Source organism: Myotis myotis, unplaced genomic scaffold, assembly GCF_014108235.1.
Source record: "Myotis myotis isolate mMyoMyo1 unplaced genomic scaffold, mMyoMyo1.p scaffold_m19_p_2, whole genome shotgun sequence".
NCBI classification, from domain to species: Eukaryota; Metazoa; Chordata; class Mammalia; order Chiroptera; family Vespertilionidae; genus Myotis; species Myotis myotis.
In genome coordinates, this window is record NW_023416324.1 from 19,059,399 (window position 1) to 19,075,275 (window position 15,877).

Here is a 15,877-nt window from a genome sequence, read left to right on the forward strand (position 1 = left end):
GGAGGGAGGTCCCGCCGGTCCTGTCCTGACCACCCCTCCCAGGCCCTGGTACCCCCAGAGCCAGCGCCCCCTTACTCACAGGCAGCCCCGGCGGGCCCATGGCACCTGGGTAGCCAGGTTGCCCTGGAGGACCCTGCAAAGAAAGGTCGACATGATCAGCCCCTAACGTGTCTGCTCCCCCTTCCTGGGCCGAAGGGTGGCCAGAGCCAGAAGCCCCGGAGCTGCCACCCAGCAGGCACCCACCCCAGCACAGCAGCCACAGGGGCCGGGTCCCCCCTGGGTCCCCCTCTCCTCCCCCCGCCACCCCCGACGCAGGGGCTCTAGGTCTCGACTTCCACTGAGACGCTGGGAGGGGCCCAGGGGCTGATGAGGACCCGGGAGGGGGAGCAGAGGGACCTGCTGTAGGAAGAGGTGGGGAGAAGAGCCCCCAGGGACGTTGGTAGGGGACAGGGGTGTTTGCCCCTTACAGGGAGCTGGGCACCTGCAGATGGACCTCCTTTCATCCTGAGGGGGTGTGAAGACCCCACCCCGAGGGGATCGGGGCTGAGGGGCAGAGAGCTTCAAAAGTAGGGCACCCCCCCTCCCATCTCCCGCACGGCAGCCACCCTGGGGCCTGAGCTGTCTTCCTGGGGCTCCTGTCTACCTCAGGCCCCTGCGGCTCCTCTTACCAGTTCCCCCTTCTCTCCCGTCAGGCCCCTGAGGCCTCGCTCTCCTTGGAGACCCTTGGAGAGAAAAATCATGAGAAACTGCAGGGGAGGGCATTCCCACCCAGCCCCTAACTCCTGCCCCCACCCCACGTCCTCTGTCTCTGTTCCAGGCAAAGGGGGGGCGGGGCTGCTGGTGGCCCCTAGGGTCCCAGCAAGTGCCCATAGGGCGTGTGCCCCAGAAGGGTAACTGTCAGAGATATAAACTCCCATAGATGGGTGCCTCTCAGAAGCACCCCCCAAGACAGGTAACTACAGTGATATGTCCCCCAAGTTGGCTGATCCCACAGGGTGCCTCCCGGGCAGGTGACTGTTATTGGTGTGCCCTATTGTAGTAACTGTCTGGGGTGTACCTTTAGGAGGGTGACATGTGTGTTCTTTCCCTGTGACAACTGTCTGGAGAGGTGTCCCTAGTGTGATGCTCCCACTAAAATGTCCCACCAGGTACCCAACACTTACCTGTCCAAGTCCCCCTTCCCCCAGTCAAAATCACCCTCTTTTAGGGACCCGGGGAGAGACGCGGGAGGCTCCCGCCAGAGCATTCTCTGTCACTTTTCAGGGTGGAGAGGGATCTCAATGCCCATCAAAGCCAGAGCGCCCCTCCCCCACTCCTCGCTCTGCCTTCATACGTTCACCTCACCATCAAGGGGCCATGTCGGCCCCTTCTCCCTCATGCCCGCAAGAGACGGCGCCCAAACCTTTCCACAACACAAGACAGATGGCTAGACGGACAGATGGCCCCTTCACCCAAGCAAGCAGAAACAGACAAGGTCCGGCCGGGATGAGGGCGCAGGGACAGATGGAACTGCGGCCAGGGGGGCCCCGCTCCCCGGGCCCTCGTCACCAGGCCTGGGAGGAGAGGAGCCAGACCCCGGGAACACGCAATCTGACAAACAAAAGGTTAGTGTCCACGTCCCAGGAGGGAGCAACAGTGAGGATGGGGATGACGGAAACACACCGTGATGATGATGAAGGCAGAGCAATTAACGACACCTGGCAGAAGGCGCCGGCCAAGAGGCCGGGAACAGAGGGGCAGGGCCCCCCGACACTCAGAAACCCAACTGGCTGGCATCCCGTGTCCAGCCTCGGAGCAGGCTGGCACTGGAGCCAAGAAAGAGGAAAGGAAGGGAAGGAAGCTGAGCGTTTCCTCCAGGACGATGGGAACGATGCAGGCATCCTCGCCTTCCGGTTCCCGGGGGCTGCTGGCCAGCCTGGCCAAGCAGCAGGGCAGCAAACCTAGGCCAGCCTGCAATGTGAAGCCCTAAAGCTTTGGCATCTCTGCCGGGCTCAGTGCCAGGTGCCTGGCAGGGCCCCAAGAACGACTTTCAGCAAATCTTTAGTCAACACCAAAGGTGGGAGAAGCAGGAGGCAGAAATGAGAAGGGAGGAATGAAGAGGCCCTTAGAGGCACCAGCGTAAGCTAAGAAGGTGAAATAGCTCCGGAGGACTTATGGGGAGCGAGGTGCGGTTGTGGCAGAGAAAGCAGGAGAGGTGGGAGAAGGGAAAATGAGAAGAAGGCAGGGACTAGGAGGATGTCCAAGCTGCCGGGGGCCTTAGGAACCTGTGTCGTTAGCTACCATGCCTGCAGGCGGACAACGCAAACACGGAGGATGGAGGTGAGGGTGTGATGGCAAAGGAGACAGCAAAAGCCACAGAGACCTGGTTGGCGGGGGGAAGGGAGGTCGAGCAGCGCTAGGTTCTTACAGGCAATCCGGGGGAGCCAACGGCACCAGGAAAACCTGGGGGGCCCTGGTGGGAGAAACAGGCAGGTCACATCTCACAAGCACAGCCTCCCCGGGGCAGTCTGGGGGTGAGGGGTCGTGGGAGAGGTCACGGGAATATTGCAAGGCAGCTGGAGAAGAGGCTCCCTGGAAGGCTTGGCCCAGAGACACGTGCTCCTCCCCTTGGCTCCAGGAGGAATGGCTCTGCCATCAGCAGAGACACGAAACAGTCCCCAGCGTCAGCAGCCCTTCCCGAGTCTCCCTGCGTCTAACTGAGCCCCCTTGCTGGAGTGGAAGCCCCTCACGCCTGCTACCTGACCTCCACAGGCTCCCAGGTGGAAGGCTCCTGGTTCTAACATAGCTCCCACCAGCCATTTTTTATTTTCTCCAAAGAAAGCATTTTCAGTTCTTCCCGTCTTTTCTGGTCACTTCTATGTTCCTGCCTTATCAACACCACAGAGGACTCCGAGGAGGAGGCCCCCGGTCTGGCCTTTCTTTGTAGACTTGTCCTTGCAATGGCCCCGCAGAGCAGTGGAGGGCAGCTCCATCGCAGCCCTGGCCCCTGGGGGCCTGGTGTCACAGGGGCACAGAGATCTAGGCTGGTCGCCACCTGCTTTCCTGGCCGCCGAGACCACGAGCCAGAAGCCTAGGCCCCCTGCCCCGTGCAGCCTGGGCCCCTGGTGCAAGATACAGCGGGTCAGGGGCGGGGAAACACGGATGCGCCCAAGGGCCTCCTCTAAGCAGGACCACAGGCACAGCGGCCCATTCCCAGGGCCTCGGTGGTGGGAGTCCTCAGTGCCCACAGATGCTCTGACCGAGAAAGGAGCAGGCAATGGAGGTTTCCTCGGTCTGCCCTGCCCAGCTTCCTGGAGACCAGGCAGCACTAGGCCCCTCTGAGAGAGCGTCAATCAAGCCAGGAAACCACGGATACTCACAACGGGGCCTGGAGGACCTGGGGAGCCCCTCACGCCGGGTGGACCCTGCAAAGGAAGCCAAGAGAAATGGATAGAGAGGCTCAGGCCCCACCGGGTCTCAGCGCCTTCCTCCTGGCTCACCACAGCCAGAGTCTCCAGGCAGCTGATGTCAAAGCTGATGTTAAACTTCGCATTCAGTTCATTCCATCATCCAACGAACATTTATTGAGCAGCTACTATGTACCAGGCATTAGTCCAGGTGCTGGGGGCACGGCAAGAAACAAAACACCAAGATCTGAGCCTCGCGGCGCTTACACCCTAGGGGAGCGGCGGACGGTGATCAATACCGTAGGACAGGGGCTGTCACGGAGTTGGTGCTCAGTAGATGCCTGTGCGATGTTCTTATATGAAATAAATACACGGTATGTCAGACAGGGATGAGTGTGGTGAGACGGAAGCAGCTAGGGCCCTGGCCACTGTGGCTGAATGGTGAGAGCATTGGCCAGGGCACCGCAGGGTCACAGGTTCAATTCCCGGCCCTGGCCAGGGCATGTGCGGAAGTAACCAATCGATGTGTCTCTCGCATCATGCTTCTCTAACTCCCTCCCTCCCTTCCACTCTCTCTAAAAAATCAAAGAAAAAAAAAAATCCTCCGGTGAGGATTAACAACCACAACAAAAGCAGCAGCCAGGCCGGGGAGGGAGGGTGTCGCATGGATCAAGAGCAGAGAGGAGGCCAGTGTGTGAGGAGAGCAGATGAGATGGGGCAATAGGGCGCCAGCCGACTGAAGGCCCCGGAGCCCTGGAAGGACTCCCGGGAGACAGGGAGCCACCGGAGGGCCCAGGAAGACATCTGGCCCGAGTGAGACGGCCCTCGGGAACGAAGGGCCACTGCGCAGGAGGGCCCAGGCCCTGGCCTTACCTCCTCTCCTCTCTGGCCCGGCAGCCCCGGAGGACCGGGCAGGCCAGGGCTCCCAGCACAGCCCGGGTCTCCCTCGCTGTTGTCTCCCTGGGGTGGACGGAATTGGTGGGAGTGAGCAGTCGGCTGCTTCGCTCCCGGTGGGGCTCAGGGCAGGGGGTGAAGGGAAGGCGAGGGCCACTCACCCGGGCCTCCTCCGCTCTGGGGCGCTCCCGCTCTGTGAAGCACTGGGGGGGGGAGGGGGGACAGAGGGGCTCTGTCAGGTGAGGCCACTGGGAGCCCTCCCTACACCAAGGCCGCCCTGAGCCCAGCCTCCTACCCGGGCACAGTTGTCAAAACCCGGCACACCGGGGATGCCCTGGTCTCCCTTCTCGCCTTTCTGCAGGAGGGCCGCTGGGCGGGCCTTCTGCCCCTGGACACAGTCCCCACAGATGCTCTAGGAGGGAAAGGAGAGGGCAGAGGGCAGGGGGCAGGGGTCTGAGTGGCCGGGAAGGGCCAGGTGGAGAGCCCCCGTCACCTGCCTGGCAGGCAGTCCTCCACCCACACTCCTCCCAGCCACACCCCTGCGGCAGCGTTGCTCCATCCTCAGGGGACCCAATCCCAACACTGGCTTTGCGTTTCCTGCAGGAAGAAGCTCTGGTGGGGGCCCCCCGCCAAAGCCACTTTCCAGACAGGCGTGTGGGGGGAGGCAGAGGGGCCCACAGAGGCACCATCTGTCCCGGCTGTTCCGGCAACCTGCGCCCGCTGTGAGGACACGCCACGAGGACTTGGGCTGCAAAGGCCGGTTCCGAACAGCTTCTCCAGGAGCAAGGGGAGCAGCTGCAGGAGCAGCCGGGCCTTTGCAGACGCCTGGGAGGGAGCCCGCCCTCCGGCCCCGCCGATCCCAGCTGCCGGACTCCCAGTTCGCTGGGCCTGCCAGTCTTCCCGACCAGCAGGAGCTCCTCTCACCTGGCCTTTAACCTCTTTGGGTCACAAAGCCCTCTGGGAGTTTGATGGAAGCTGTGAGTCCTCGTCCCAGAAAAAGAAAACCCACCAGTGGAAAGTGGACTACAGTCTCAGAGGACTGGGCGCCCGGCGTCCATGCATGGCCTGGTGGGGTGTCCGTGGACCCCCAGGCAGGGCCCCTGCTCCACCTTCACTGCACTGCGAAGCCCCGTGATAATGGTTGTGTTTACTCAGCACCCAGGCGCCAGTCATCGTAATGGCCTGTGCACTTATCACACTCCGTCCTGGCAGCACCAGGAGGCAGGCCATCTTATAAGCACGTGGAGATAAGGGAGCCGACACCCGGAGAGTCAGTGTGACGTGTCCACGGCGGGGGGAGCCTGGACGACGCCCTGGTCTGTCTGAGGCCAGAGCTGGTGCTAGGGCCACACAGGCCCAGGCTTCCTCTGGGTTGTGCGTGCGTGTTGTGGGGGCTCCTGGTCAGCACCCTGGGTGCCATCTGACACCTCTCCAGACAGCCGCTTAGCGCCCCCTGCAGAGCACTTGGCTGAGAAACCATCAGATGAAATGTTACACAGAGAAATGCTAAGTCCTGCTTGAGTTGCAGTCACGTGCCCAGGGCAGGACTTGGGGGGACCCAACTGCCGGAAGCCTGGAGGAGAAGCTGCAGTTTCACTGACACCACCCCACTCTGATCCACGGCATAACTGTGCCAGGAGGGTACCCTGGCCTCAGGCTGCTTCCGGAGACAACTCGGCTAGAGCCGGGTGGGGCAGTCTCTCTCCACGCTGTCCTGGTTAGGACCCAGGGATGTCCATGGCACTGACTAGCCAGTGCTGGAAGGGGGTGGCCAGGACAGCGCACTCTGCTGGCCAAAGCTTGGGAGGGACCCCTGAGGATGCCAAGCTGGAGGAGAGAAGAGCTCAGATCTCCAGAGGTGACAGCAAGGAAGGGCTGTGCCACGCTTGGTTCCCAAGGGAATCGCTGCCCAGCTTGAGAGGCCAGACCAAGCCACAGCCCTCGGGTGTGATCTTGACCGTGTCTGCAGGCCCTGGCACAGGCCGACTCTCCTCCTAGGCCCGAGTCCCCTTGCGCCACTAGACTTGCTTCTCGAATCCCATCTCCTCCCTGGACTCTTTCTCAATTGACCAGAGAGAGGAAGCCGAAGCCTTCTTCCAGGCCCCCACCCCGTCTGACCATAGAACATAACCTTGGCGGGCAGGCCTGAGGGCTCACCAGTGCCCTGTCACCCCCTCCCAGCCCCCCCCTGCCCGCACTCTGCTCTGCATGCTGCTGGGCCCTGCCCTACCAGGGGGGTACAGGGCCTCACTGGCAGCAGCTCTGTGGTTGGAACTGCCAACAGCATCCGCAAGATGGGTACCTTCTCAGGGTTCCTTCAAACAGTCATTCGGCAGGTACTGACTTAGGGGCTGTGAGGAGCTGGGCACCGCGCTGAGCCCTTTTAGACATGCTGGGTGCACCCCCCCCCCACACACACACACACTGCCCACAAACAGCCCCATCTGCAGCGCCCTCTGCCACCCCCTCCAGTCCCTACTCCCTCCCGCTTATCCTCTTACCTGCAGGAGGTGCTGTTCAATGGGTAAGGATCCCTGCAGGAGACAGACACGAGGGCTCAGGCAGGGAGGGGAAGGGGAAGGAGTCTTAAGGCATCAGGTAGAGCCTCGGCCTCGGGAAGCCACGTGCCAACCAGGCTTCTCCCAGAGGGAGAGAAGAGGGCCCCCCACTGCAGCTCAGGGAGCCGGCCTGGCAAGCTCGGCCCTGGCAAGGGCAGGGAGGCGGCTGGACAGTGAGTCCTGGCCGGTACCTACCAGCTCCGCGGTGAGCCCCGGCTGTCCTGGCAAACCGTTGTTTCCAGGGATGCCCTGCAGCCAAGGAGAGACACCAGTGAGTGGGCTCCGCTCCCTGCGTCATTCCCACCATCCCCCCTGCCGCTGCCCTCACCCTGCAGAGCTGAGCCCATAGTCTTAGCTCAAAACCCCCAGACCAGTGTGTAGGGAAAGCTGAGGAGGCCCAGCGGGGTGACCCCCAAACCAGTCCGACAGTCTGCTTTTCCGCGCATGTTACGGGAAGTCAGAACTGAGGCAGAGGGTCGTCTATATAGCAAGTAACTACTGGTTCTTTCTGTGCTAAGTCCTTTCCTACATCCTTCTCATTGAATCATCACAATTCTCTTGAACTAGGTGTTGTCACCATCTTAAAGCCAGAAAAGGGAATTCAGAGAGGAACTGCCAAGGCCACAGGACAAGCGAGGCACGGAGGGGAGACTCCGAGGAGGACACCGGCCTAGCTCCGCTCTCCACCACTATTTTGGCACATTCCCCAAAGGACACTCCCCAGAACATGCACCACCAGGTGAGGCTGGGGAGCAGATCTAGCCGGGCACCAATCCCCACCACCTGGGTAACTTTGGCAGGTTACTTGGGGGGAGGGGGGCGCGGAGATCTCTGTGCCTCAGTTTCCTTATCTGTAAAACCGGGTTAGTGTACGGTGAGGCTTAAAGGAGACCACAGCTGTAAGGAGTTTAGTACAGAGCCGGGCACGCAGGATGCTCCTGTGAAATGTTTGCCACGCAAACTCTGTTCCCCTCACAGACTCACAATGAGCATCTGCATGTTAAACACTCCTTGGAGGCAGGGAGTACGTTCCCCTTTAAGTCCCCAGTGCCCGCCACGGAGGAGGCGTGCATTAAACACCCATCGCATGAATGCACTGCTGCTCCCCCTGCTCCCCCCAAACAGGGTTTCCTTGGCCGCCTGAGAGTTGGCCTCCCTCAAGTCCCAGCTCCCAGCGATAGAACATGCCACCTTCTCCCACCAGCCACCGTATTTCAGGCCAGGTTCCCCCTCTTGCACCGCCACACGTCATGGCCCTGCCCTCCCCATTCTGTCTCCTTAATGAATGAATAGGGCAAAGTGCTTAGAACAGCGCCCTGGGAAAGGGAAGACACCTTGCACGTGTTCATTATAATCATGCCCTGAATTATTACTCACCCCATGCTCCTCTCTCCGCTGCCCAGGTATTAGCTCAAGCCTGAGTTTTTGTGATTTTCTCTTCCTGCCCTCCCAGAATTTAAACGTCCACCTGTCAATGTGAGCAGCTCTACCCTAGCTGCCTAGCCTTGGGCACATCTCCTAACCCTGGTGCCTCAGCTTCCTCTCCTATGAAATGGACGCAGATGACATGACAGAACCACGCATGGGCCCTGGACAGTAAGTGCCGTATATTTCTGAGCCTGTTTCTGCGCCTGAGGAGGAGCTGTAGGAGACGACCTGGCGAGCAGGACCTGCGCCCTGCCTGGCACAGGGCAGGTGCCCATTGTGGGCTCAGTGTGGCCTCCAGCACTGGCGCTGGAGGAAGACCCGGTGCCCGGAACCAGGCTGGGCAGTCCCTCTTTTCTGCCTCATCCCCCAGCACGTCTTGGCAGGGTTGACACTGCAGCAGCGTGAGCTTGTTAACGGATCACTTTGAAATGACTGCGCTTCCCCAAGCCCCCTGCAAGCCCCCTGCAGGCAGATGCCCGCTTCCTGGCAGGGGTGAAGCAGGAAGCCGGGCACTTGGTAAATGTGTGGCTGCCCCAGGAGGGAGGACCAGAGGTGGCTCTACTTCAGCCTCTGGGAGAGAACTGTGATCCCAGTGGAGACTCCCACCCGCAATGTGTGTGTGTGTGTGTGTGTGTGTGTGTGCGCGCGCGCACGCGTGTGCGTGTGCGTGTAAAATCTCAAAATCGCCAGGGCGTGGGGAGCACATCGTTTATACAGTGTTCCATGTGATTCTGCTCTGCTTCAGGCGAGAATCGCTTTCTTTTTTTTTTTCAGGAGCTGAGAGCCAGGCATGCAGCAGCCACTGTCTGTGCCTCCTAGGAGCTCTCCCAATGCGGCCTGGTGTGCAAACCACCGGGGAGCTGTCTTGAAGGGCAGCACAGGGGGACGAAAGTGCTCCGCGCCGGGAAGCTCAGGCCAGGCCACCCACGCCAGCCGGTGACCTCAGCCAAGATGCCTCACTGCTCAGGGTCTCATGCGCCCAGCGGTGACATAGGGATAACACCACTTCCTACTGGGGCTGATGTAAGGCTCCAGTGAGTGAGAGAATGGATGCAAAATAATAGTAGTTGTTGGTGTGATGATGGCGAATGCTTTCTAAGCATCTACTATGTGCCGGGCATGGTTCTATACATTTTGCATGCATATTGTTTAACATTCACAATAGCCCATGAGGTACATGCTGTAATTATCTCCGCTTAACAGAAGGAGGACTGGAGACACAGAGAGGGTGGGTAACTTGACCGGCATCACACAGCTAGCACATGGCAGAGCTGGGACTCAAAGTCAGGCTGCCAGGCTCTGGAATGAGCACTCTCATCTCAGCTGGGCGGGGACCTCCACTCCAACTGCACTCCCCTTACCATCCCTGGCCTCCTCGCCAGAAGGGCCCATCCCACCTCGGGCCTCTGCACCTGCTGCTTTCTCTGTCAGGAACACTCTCCCTTCACAGGCTCATTCCTCGTTTCCTTTACCTCTTTGTTCAAATGTCACCTTCTGTTCAGCGTTCCCCCCAAATCTCTTCCCTGCCCACTTCCCGTTTTCTATCCCCACCCCGTGTTTATTTTCCTCCTAGCACGGGTCCCCTTCTCACACACTGTATTTTATTTATTTATTTGCTCATCGCCTGTGCCTCCTACTAGAATGCAGGCTCCAAGAGGACAGGGCTTTTCATTTTTGTCCACTGTTCTATCGCCAACCTAACAACAAACGAACGCAGTCCCTGGAGAAGGGCAGGTGTGCAAAACACAGGTGCAGCCCTGCACCAGGGTAAAAATTTTTTTATCTGACACAGATTCTGGGTTCCTGGCAGCTGAGCCTGGCACGGGTGTCAGTAGGATGCCTGGGCTAGCTCACAGCAGGACATGCCCTCCACGCCACTCTGGGAGCAGAAGCACAGAGGAGGGAGAGATGGCAGGTGTGTGTGCAGGGCAGGGGAGCCTCCCAAACTCATTCTCTTGCCTCCCAAACTCATTCTCTTCTCCCCCCATTTACCTGCAGCCCAGGCATTCCAGGGGGGCCTGGTGGTCCGGGAACACCTGGGGGACCCTGAGGGGAGAGAAGACATAATCAGACCCGGAAGAAAGCCCTGCCCCATTGCTGGGGGGCAGTGAGGCGAGGGTGGGCAAGCCGAGGGCGCTGGCGGACAAGAGGAGAAACAGAGGAGACAAGCGACACACACCTGCGGGCCCGGCTGCCAGGAGCTGCCCATCCAAAGTCCCGGAGCACCCTGGGTGGGAGTGGGGGGTCGCAAAAGAAGGGGAGAGGTTACAGGCAACGTCCACACCAAGCGCAGGGCTGCGTGGGGAGGCAGCTGGCGGGGCACAAAGCCCTGTGGGGCCCTTGCGTGTTGGGCTGGGGAAGTGGGCCTTCTCCCCGGCCGGGGGAGGCTCTCAGCACCACTCACCGGCATGCCCGAGAAGACGGGGTCTCCCCGCGAGGGACAGGAGCACTCCCCGGGCTCACCCTGGAAAGACAGGAGCCTTTGTCAGAGGAGGGCCAGGATGGAGGGCCTCCTGGAAACCGCCGTCTGGGAGGCGGCACAGGCTCTCGGGATGGAGAGGCCAGGGTTTCAATCTGGAATCTGTCTCTTGAGCACTGGACAGTCTGTTCGACCACTCGGAACCTCAGTCTCCTCATCTGTGAGGTGGGACAATAATACTAACTGCATAGGCTGCCCTGAGGATGGGGGGGATTTGAGGATGCAGAGGTCCTGCCCCATGGCAAGCTCAGCAAACACGGGCTGCTGCCATTCCTGCGTTTTCTGTTTCACCGCTGTCTGCCACAGCCCCGGTATTTTCGCCTCCAACGGTCGGTCGCAGCTTGACCCGGCTGCAGCCCCGCTCCCGCTGGCCCAGCCTGGCTCCCATGCCCTTCTCTCCTGCTCCCTGACATCTCTGCTCTGACCACACCCATTTGAAAATGCAGTCGCCCCCTGCTGGGGGGCGGGGTCTTGGAGCTCTCTGGGTCTCCTGGGGCCTGGGTCAGCAACCAGGTAAAGTGGGGAGCACTTGGGGCCTCAGCTCCCTGGGACCAGGGAGCTGGTGGAAGGCAAGGAGACCAGGGTGGTTGCCATTCTGCAGGCCAGGGCCACTGGCATGTACGCAGGTTCGCTTCATGGCTGGACTAGAGGGGCTGCATTTCCCCAGAGTGATGGGACTCACCTTCTCCCCCTGAGGCCCTTTTTCACCCTGCAGGGAAGAAGCACAGAACAATGAGTAGATCAGGGTGCAGAGGCAGGGCCAGCTGCAGCTTCCTGCTGCCTCCAGACACTACTCACGGGCATCCCTCTGGCTCCTGGAAGTCCAGTCTGTCCTTGCTGCCCATCACGTCCCTGACGGGAGAGAGCGCAGGGTCAGTGGTTAGTGCTAGGCAGTAGCCAGCCGTCGGCCTGCCTGCAGGGAGGGCGACAGGACAAACAGAGGCAGCACCAGGCTCCCCGGTGCCCAGGTCCTGGAGGACAAGGCTGAGGCGCAGAAGACAAGGAGAGCAGGAAGGAGGGAGAAGCCTGGCATCTCCTCATCGCCTGTGAGTGTCAGACGCCAGGCCAAGCGCCTACCAGAGAACACTGCATGGGTTCTCACCCCCAGCCCTGCAGGACGGCACTGTTCTGCGTCACAACCAAGGAAACTGAGGCTGAAAGAAATGTTATAAGAGGCCCAACAGCAGGGGCGCACCCAGGTCTGTGTGGCTCAGAATCCCTGCTCTCTCCTCCCCCAGCTCAGTGCGGGCACGCATTCGCTCTATCACAAAGGTCATCTCGGTTGATTTATGGCAGCCCCTATTTCATCCACAAGGAGTCGGAAACTCCGAGAGGCTGTCACTTGCCTCTGGTCACAGCTAGTGAGTGTGGGGTGGGGACTGGGGAGCCTCCTGGGATGAGATTCAGCTCCAGGGAAGCAGGCCTGGAGAGGTCAGCCTGCACACGGGCCTTCCGACGGCTGCCTTCCTGTGGGGCATGCCACCTTCACACAAGGACCAAAGGCTCCCAAGGACCGGGACCACCTTCCCCTTCACCTCGGCTTTACACGGGGAGTCCCTGGGACAGGCAGGGAGGGACCCTGACCGCCAGTCCTGCTGGGCAATGCAGGCTGGCTGCGCGGACGTGGGCAAGGCCCTGGGCCCCGTGGGCTCCAGAGAACCCTGGAAGGAATCCACCCGTGATTCCCAAACTGGACGTGGAATGTCTCTAGGGATCCATAAAGACGGAAAAGGTTCTGTTCACTGGGCCATTCTCAACGTTACTAAAAGCCCAAGACAAGTTCTACCATTTGCCCACAACCCGGCACGGCCCAGACTGGCTGAAAGGTAGCATTTCTTTGATTTAGGCTAGAATTATATCCGCTCACAAAATTGTGGTAGGTTCATGAGAAGTAGAAGCTGGCTGTTATACAGGACTTTGATGAATGAAAATGAGGAACCGCATTTATTGTAACTTAATCGATGCAATTTGTTCAATAGATACATCTTTTAGGACTTCAGACCCTGGTGGGACAGTAATAAAGGGAGGCCTCTGAGGGCTGGAGGTATTGCTGGTCCAGATAGATCTTTGCTGTCCAGTATGGTAGCCAATAGGCACATGTGTCTATTCCAATTTAAAGGAGTTAAAATGAAATGGAATTTAAAATTCAGTTCCCCAGGCACACTAGCTACATTTCCAGTGCCCAGCAGCCGCGTGGCTACAGTCTCTGGCGGTGTGGAGCGAAGTGTTTCCATCATTCTAGGTAGTTCTGGGTAGCACTGGTTTGGATGATCCCTAATGCCTCCGGGGCTTGAAGTGGGGGTGGGGGAGCTAACGTATGGGCTTTGGGTCGGACAGAATTGTGTCCCAGTCCTGGCTCTGCCTCTTCACTCTCTGGCCTTCAGTTTCCTCGTCTGTGAAGCGGGGACAATAATAGCCGTTCCCTTACAGAGCTGTGGGGAGGGCTGAGGGGATCCCTGCTTGTCTAGAGCTTAGCATAGGGCCTCAGCACAGTCACTGCTCCCAAACTGGGGGTGATCAGTATTGTCGTTATTCAGGTGCTGACCCCAAACTGTGTAGTCTTTTCTCCAAGGCTTGGCTGAGCTGAGCTGAGCCTCTCTGCTCCCATACCCCCTGCTGCTGGATGGCCAGGGTCAGGCCTGTGTCCTCTTCCCAGATGCAATGCCCTGGGTCCCAGCAACACCCCCAGCACGGAGCACAGAGAGGACCCTTACCGGAGGCCCAGAGACACTGGCACCAGGGAGTCCCATGGGTCCAATGGCTCCTTTTACCCCCGGAGATCCCTGCAGAAGAGAGGGTACAAAGGTTGCCGAGCAATCCAGCAGGTGAGACACACCAGACCAGGTCTCGGGCTGCTCTCATGGGCATCACTCAGTTCCCATGTCCCCTGTGCCCACGGCCAGGGCACCCGAAGCAGTGTAGGCCTAGTGCCCAAGGAGGCAGAAGCTCACCTTGGGTCCCTTCTCTCCAGCAGGGCCAGGTGGTCCTCGAGGCCCCGGAAACCCCTGCAGGTGGAATCACAGCTAGTTACCCCTTATCCTAGAGCGGCCCCTGCCCCTGCCAGCCTCCTCCAGACAGACGTACCTGCACGCCAGGCAAGCCCGGGGCTCCAGGTTCCCCCTGCAAGTCAGAAAAGGCAGACTGGGCCACACCTGCGCAAGCCAACCTGCCCCACTGGCAGACCTGGTCTGGGGTGGGCTGTCTGCCAGGCCTCAGAAGAGCACCCCAAGGAGACCCTGAAGGTCAGAGAGGTGGGCGTCAAAACCAAGAGCCTGGACAGAAGCATGGCTAAGGCTGCGGCACAACTCTATCCCAGAGCTGTGCCCGTGAGCGCTCAGGGGAGGGCAGGGCTCCGTGGTTTTCAAGGCAGATGGGAGTGGACAGCTGGCTAGTAGGAGTGTTGGGGGAGGGGTGGCAGGCAGGCAAAGGTAAGGCTGGAGACTTACCTCGGGCCCCTGGACTCCCATTCCTGGAGGCCCAGGCTCTCCCTGAAGAGGGAGAAGGACATCCTTGGCTTGAGATTCCCACTCACCCTTGACCTCCTTAACCTCCTCCACCTTCTCCCTATCCTAAAGCTGATCTCCACTCCCCACTCCAGCCCCCACATATCTCCCACCCCCACTCTCACCCACACATACCTGCAGCTCAGGCCCCCCCCCCCTATATAGCCACACCTACCTGCATGCCCTTCAGTCCTGGGGGCCCTTGAACTCCCGGTAAACCAGGCTGGCCCTAAAAGACACAGGTGGCGCATGGGTCCCAGGGGGGAACGGGCAGCCCAGGTGAGAAAGGACCAGAGGGCAGGCAGCCCCAACTCACCGGTTTCCCAGGCCGGCCCACGCCTTCTGGGCCTGGCTCTCCTTTGGGGCCTGGCTTCCCAGGCAGTCCTGCCGCGTGAGTCAACGCCCCCTGCAGGCTGGGGCAGGCAGTGCAGCCATCGCCCTAGTCAGAGACGGGCATAGCCAGGAGTGAGCCGGGGCTGGCAGCTGGGCCAGCAGGAGGCATGGGAAAGGGGGGTCCGTGTGTCCCTCTGAGAGCTCTGTCCCTCCCCTGCCCCCACCTCAGCCTGGGAAATCACAACAGGCGCCCGACACTCCTGCCCCAGAGAAGAGCTGAGGCGCCCCCACCCGGTGCTCCGGCAGCTGAGGAGGCTCACAGCCCGACCCCCGTCTTCCCCTCAGAACCCTGAGCCTCTTGGTGTTCATGCAACAGACTGCCCACCGCCTGCCTGACCTTTTCTCCTTTCGGCCCCACGGGGCCCCGAACCCCTGGCTCTCCCGACAGTCCCGGCTGCCCCGAGGTGCCTGGCGTTCCGGGGTCTCCAGGATTCCCTGCGTCACCCTGTAAGGAGTGGGGATCAAGGAGGGCAGAGGTGACCCAGCGGGGGCAGGTTGCCCTCTTGGGACCTGCAGGTGCTCAGAGCCCTTCGCTGGGCCTGGGGCTGGGCAGAGAGTAGAGAGTAGGCACAGGGCAATCCGGAAAAGGAGGAGGAGGAGGGCATCTGAGAAGAGGGGGTGCCCTCCCATGCCCACCAAGGCTTTCTCACCTTCTGCCCCTTCAATCCACGCTCTCCAGCCTTGCCCTGAGGAGAAAGCATTTCCATGCACTCATGCCGGACCCCACCCTCACCCTCACCCCCACCCCAGTGGCTGTCACTGCGTTAGACCCGGGAAATACAACCCACGTCTCTGTTCTCAGGCACTGTAGAGATTAAGGGCAAAGACTGGAGCCAGACTCCTGCCTGGGTGACCCTGGGCAAGTTACTTCACCTCTCTGTGCCTCCGTTTCCTCATCCGTCAAATGGGGATGATAAAATAGCATGGGCTTCTACACTGTGGGGTTCTTGTGAGATTAGATGAGCTAATATAGGTGACGCAGTGCGTGGCTCCTTGTATAAAATGCCAGTGTTTACTGTTATTGGTTAAAGCAGTGACAATAATAATCACCACAGTGGCAACTGTCATTTCCCGAACGCCTAGTGTGTGCTAAGTGCTTCACACACATCCGAGGCTTTCCACCACCAGGCACAGGAAACAAGCACAGAGCAAAAGGGACTTGCTCACGTCTAAAGGCTAGGAAACAGCAGACCTGGACTCTGAACCCAGGTCTGTCTGGTCCCAGGTTGGTACTCT

At 60.0% G+C, this 15,877-nt stretch overlaps 1 protein-coding gene across 7 annotated transcripts in view; it reads right to left on the reverse strand.

Annotated features, from left to right (window-relative positions):
• Positions 1-15,877, reverse strand: part of COL16A1 (collagen type XVI alpha 1 chain) — a 48,036-nt gene that overhangs the window by 15,989 nt on the left and 16,170 nt on the right. For 4 of the 7 annotated variants that reach the window (XM_036349614.1, XM_036349619.1, XM_036349615.1 and 1 more), the window contains 22 exons: positions 15,292-15,327; positions 14,979-15,086; positions 14,565-14,687; positions 14,424-14,477; positions 14,192-14,233; positions 13,830-13,865; positions 13,697-13,750; positions 13,460-13,528; positions 11,544-11,597; positions 11,428-11,454; positions 10,671-10,730; positions 10,446-10,493; positions 10,259-10,312; positions 7,034-7,087; positions 6,782-6,814; positions 4,576-4,692; positions 4,442-4,483; positions 4,260-4,346; positions 3,360-3,404; positions 2,408-2,452; positions 669-722; positions 80-133 (listed from right to left, as the gene is read on the reverse strand). In XM_036349614.1, coding sequence (XP_036205507.1) covers positions 80-133; positions 669-722; positions 2,408-2,452; positions 3,360-3,404; positions 4,260-4,346; positions 4,442-4,483; positions 4,576-4,692; positions 6,782-6,814; positions 7,034-7,087; positions 10,259-10,312; positions 10,446-10,493; positions 10,671-10,730; positions 11,428-11,454; positions 11,544-11,597; positions 13,460-13,528; positions 13,697-13,750; positions 13,830-13,865; positions 14,192-14,233; positions 14,424-14,477; positions 14,565-14,687; positions 14,979-15,086; positions 15,292-15,327 — 1,296 coding nt within the window. The remainder of the gene's footprint in view (positions 1-79; positions 134-668; positions 723-2,407; positions 2,453-3,359; positions 3,405-4,259; positions 4,347-4,441; positions 4,484-4,575; positions 4,693-6,781; positions 6,815-7,033; positions 7,088-10,258; positions 10,313-10,445; positions 10,494-10,670; positions 10,731-11,427; positions 11,455-11,543; positions 11,598-13,459; positions 13,529-13,696; positions 13,751-13,829; positions 13,866-14,191; positions 14,234-14,423; positions 14,478-14,564; positions 14,688-14,978; positions 15,087-15,291; positions 15,328-15,877) is intronic. The other 3 variants (XM_036349617.1, XM_036349616.1, XM_036349618.1) reach the window with 3 other exon arrangements.